At 48.4% G+C, this 2700-nt stretch overlaps 1 protein-coding gene across 1 annotated transcript in view; it reads right to left on the reverse strand.

The window, feature by feature from the left end:
• Window positions 1-2312, reverse strand: part of Commd1 (copper metabolism domain containing 1) — an 86617-nt gene extending 84305 nt beyond the window's left edge. The window contains exon 1 of the mRNA XM_021175834.2: window positions 2105-2312. Coding sequence (XP_021031493.1) covers window positions 2105-2281 — 177 coding nt within the window. The 5' untranslated portion in view covers window positions 2282-2312. The remainder of the gene's footprint in view (window positions 1-2104) is intronic.
• Window positions 2313-2700: the final 388 nt, after the last annotated feature.

The raw sequence follows: 2700 nt of genomic DNA on the forward strand, positions 1-2700 counted from the left end.
GTCTCGAAAAAACCAAAAAAAAAAAAAAAAAAAAGTGATTGTGTAGGCCAGGGAATAAGTTGCCACAGTTACTTCTCTCTTTCTCCCATGTGGGTTCCAGGAACTTCAATTGTCAAGCTTAACAGCAAGTGGCTTCACCTGCTAAGCTCTTGCTGGCCCACAACCCTATTTTTAAATTCTAGCACAAGGTCTCACGGAACCCAGAGCTCACTAATTGGCTAGGCTGGCCGACTGGCCAGTGAAGTCTAAACATCTGCCTTTTTCCACCTCACAAGTGCTGGGTTCCAAACATGCCTGGCATTTACCTGAGGACCAGGATCCAACTCAGGGCTTCCTACTCTCACAGCAAGTGTTTTCCTAGGGAGTTGCCTCCCTCACCATCCACTTCACCTTTTAAAGATGTATTGATTTTTATTTTATGTGTATGAATGTCCTACCTGCAATATCTATAAGTGCACTGTATGAGTAGCTGGGGCCCATGAAGACCAGAAGGTGCTAGATCTAGAACTGGAGTGACAGATGAGAGTAAGCTGCCACATGGCTTGTAATCAGAATTAATACAGTGGTCATTAGCCACATGTGGCCACTTTAACCATTTCGAATGTGGCTAGTTGCAACTAAAATGTTTTAAATGTAAAATGCACATCATATTTTAAAGACTTTGTGAAGGAGCTGGAGAGATGGCTCAGCAGTTAAGTGCACTGGCCATTCTTTCAGAGGATTCAGGTTCAATTTCCAGCACCCTCATGACAGATCACCACTGTCTGTAACGCCAGCATCAGAAGTTCCAACACATTCAGAGATACACATGCAGGCAAAACTTCAATACACATAAAATAAAAATAAAGACCTTGTGAAAACAATACATTGAATAGTAATTACATAAATGATAGATGCCTTGAATACACTTTAGTTATAACAGCTTACCAAAAAAAAAAAAAAAAAAAAAAATCACAGGAACCAGCTGGGCAGATAGCTCAATTAGGGCCTGGTTCTGATTCTCCAGCACCCATGAAAAGGCTGGGCATGGCCCCCTATTTCTGTAACCCAAGCACTGGGAGAGCAAGTACAAGCAGATTTCTGGAGTTCTTGGCTGCTCTAGCCAGTCAGTGAGACTGGATTCCAGGTACAGTGAGAGGCTCTGTCTGGAAAGATAGGTAGAGAGTGATAGTGCAAGGTACCCCACACACGCCACCCCCCCCCCAGAGAGTGATAGTGCAAGGTACCCCACCCCACGCTACCCCCACACACAGAGGTCACAGCAGGGGATGGTGGTAGCTGCTTGAAATTCTAACACTTGGGAAGTGGAAGGTGGATCAACTACACCTTGAGTTCAAGGCCAGTCTGGGCTACAAGAGATCCTATCTCAACCCCCAGGTGGGGTGGGGGACTGGAGAGACCTCTTAGAAGAGCCCTAATAATGCTCTTGCGGAAGACCCGGGTTTCCAGCACCCATGTGGTAGCCTATAACCGGTCCAACCACCAGTGCACATGCAGGCACCGCACCCATACACAGAAAATAAAAATAAATCTTTTTAGTTAATTTCACCTGTCATGTTGCCCTCTAATAGTTTTCATGAGACAGTCTGATGTATACTTCGTTCCATTTGGAAATCATAGAGTCGACTGCTTTAATGGTGTTTACTCCAGTTAATCAATCCTTTATCTCACCGACCACCTCATTCTAACGCTCCCCAACTTCCACAACCCAGGAAAGCTGGCAAGCACGCTCTCGTTCTCTTTAAACAAGGGTCTCACCACATTGCCCTGACTGTCCTGGAACTCTGTGCAACAGGCTGGCCTCGAACTCACACAACTCTCTGCCAGCCTCTGCCTCTCCGAGGGCACAGATTAGAATGCACTACAACGCCCGGTGCAACCTCAAAGTCGCTCGAAACTTATCTATACTACAGACACAGAAAGTCTTGAGGGAGAAAAAATAAAATCAATGTTTTCACCGTTATGTGTCCCTAAAACAAGGGCGCAACAGAGCGACCTCTACGGCTCAGGAGAGGCGCTGAGCGCCCAAAGACAGCAGCACCCGAGGCTGGGGGCGGGCCTGAGGCTGCGAGGAGGGCAGGGCTGCTCGGCGGAACAACCGTACCTTGAGAAGTCCTCTCATCTTCGCCAGGAAGGGGCGGAACTCCTCCAGTGGCACTTCCGGATAGAGTTGGCTGTGCAGCAGCTCCTCAGTGACACCCGAGTGTCCGTGAAAGGTGTTCTGCGCTAGGCCGCTCAGCAGCCCGCTCAGGGACTTGCCACCCTCCAGATCGCCCGCCATGGCCAACGAGGGCCTGCCGCCCAGCGGCTGAGCTCCGGTCCGCTACGGGGGCCGAGAAGGGCCATAAAAGTTGCAAAGGCAGCCACGGAACGCGATGCCGGGTTCCTCCACTAGTCAATATAAACAGTTCTCTCGTTTGCTCTGTCACACACATCCACTACTTCCACCACAGCCAAATCCACTCAGTTTCCTTTAGGGTCACTGTGTTTTTGTTGTTTCCTTCTTCACTCCGATGTGCAAATGCGCACTCAAAGGAACGATCGCTGGTTGGAGATACCTAACTGTAACTCCGTAAGAATGCCACTTTAACCATTGCATACACTAGCAAGCATTTGCTGAAAGGACCCTGATATAGCTGTCTCTTGTGAGACTAGGCCGGGGCCTAGCAAACACATAAGTGGATGCTCACACTCAGCTAT

This window comes from Mus caroli, chromosome 11 (genome assembly GCF_900094665.2).
Source record: "Mus caroli chromosome 11, CAROLI_EIJ_v1.1, whole genome shotgun sequence".
NCBI classification, from domain to species: Eukaryota; Metazoa; Chordata; class Mammalia; order Rodentia; family Muridae; genus Mus; species Mus caroli.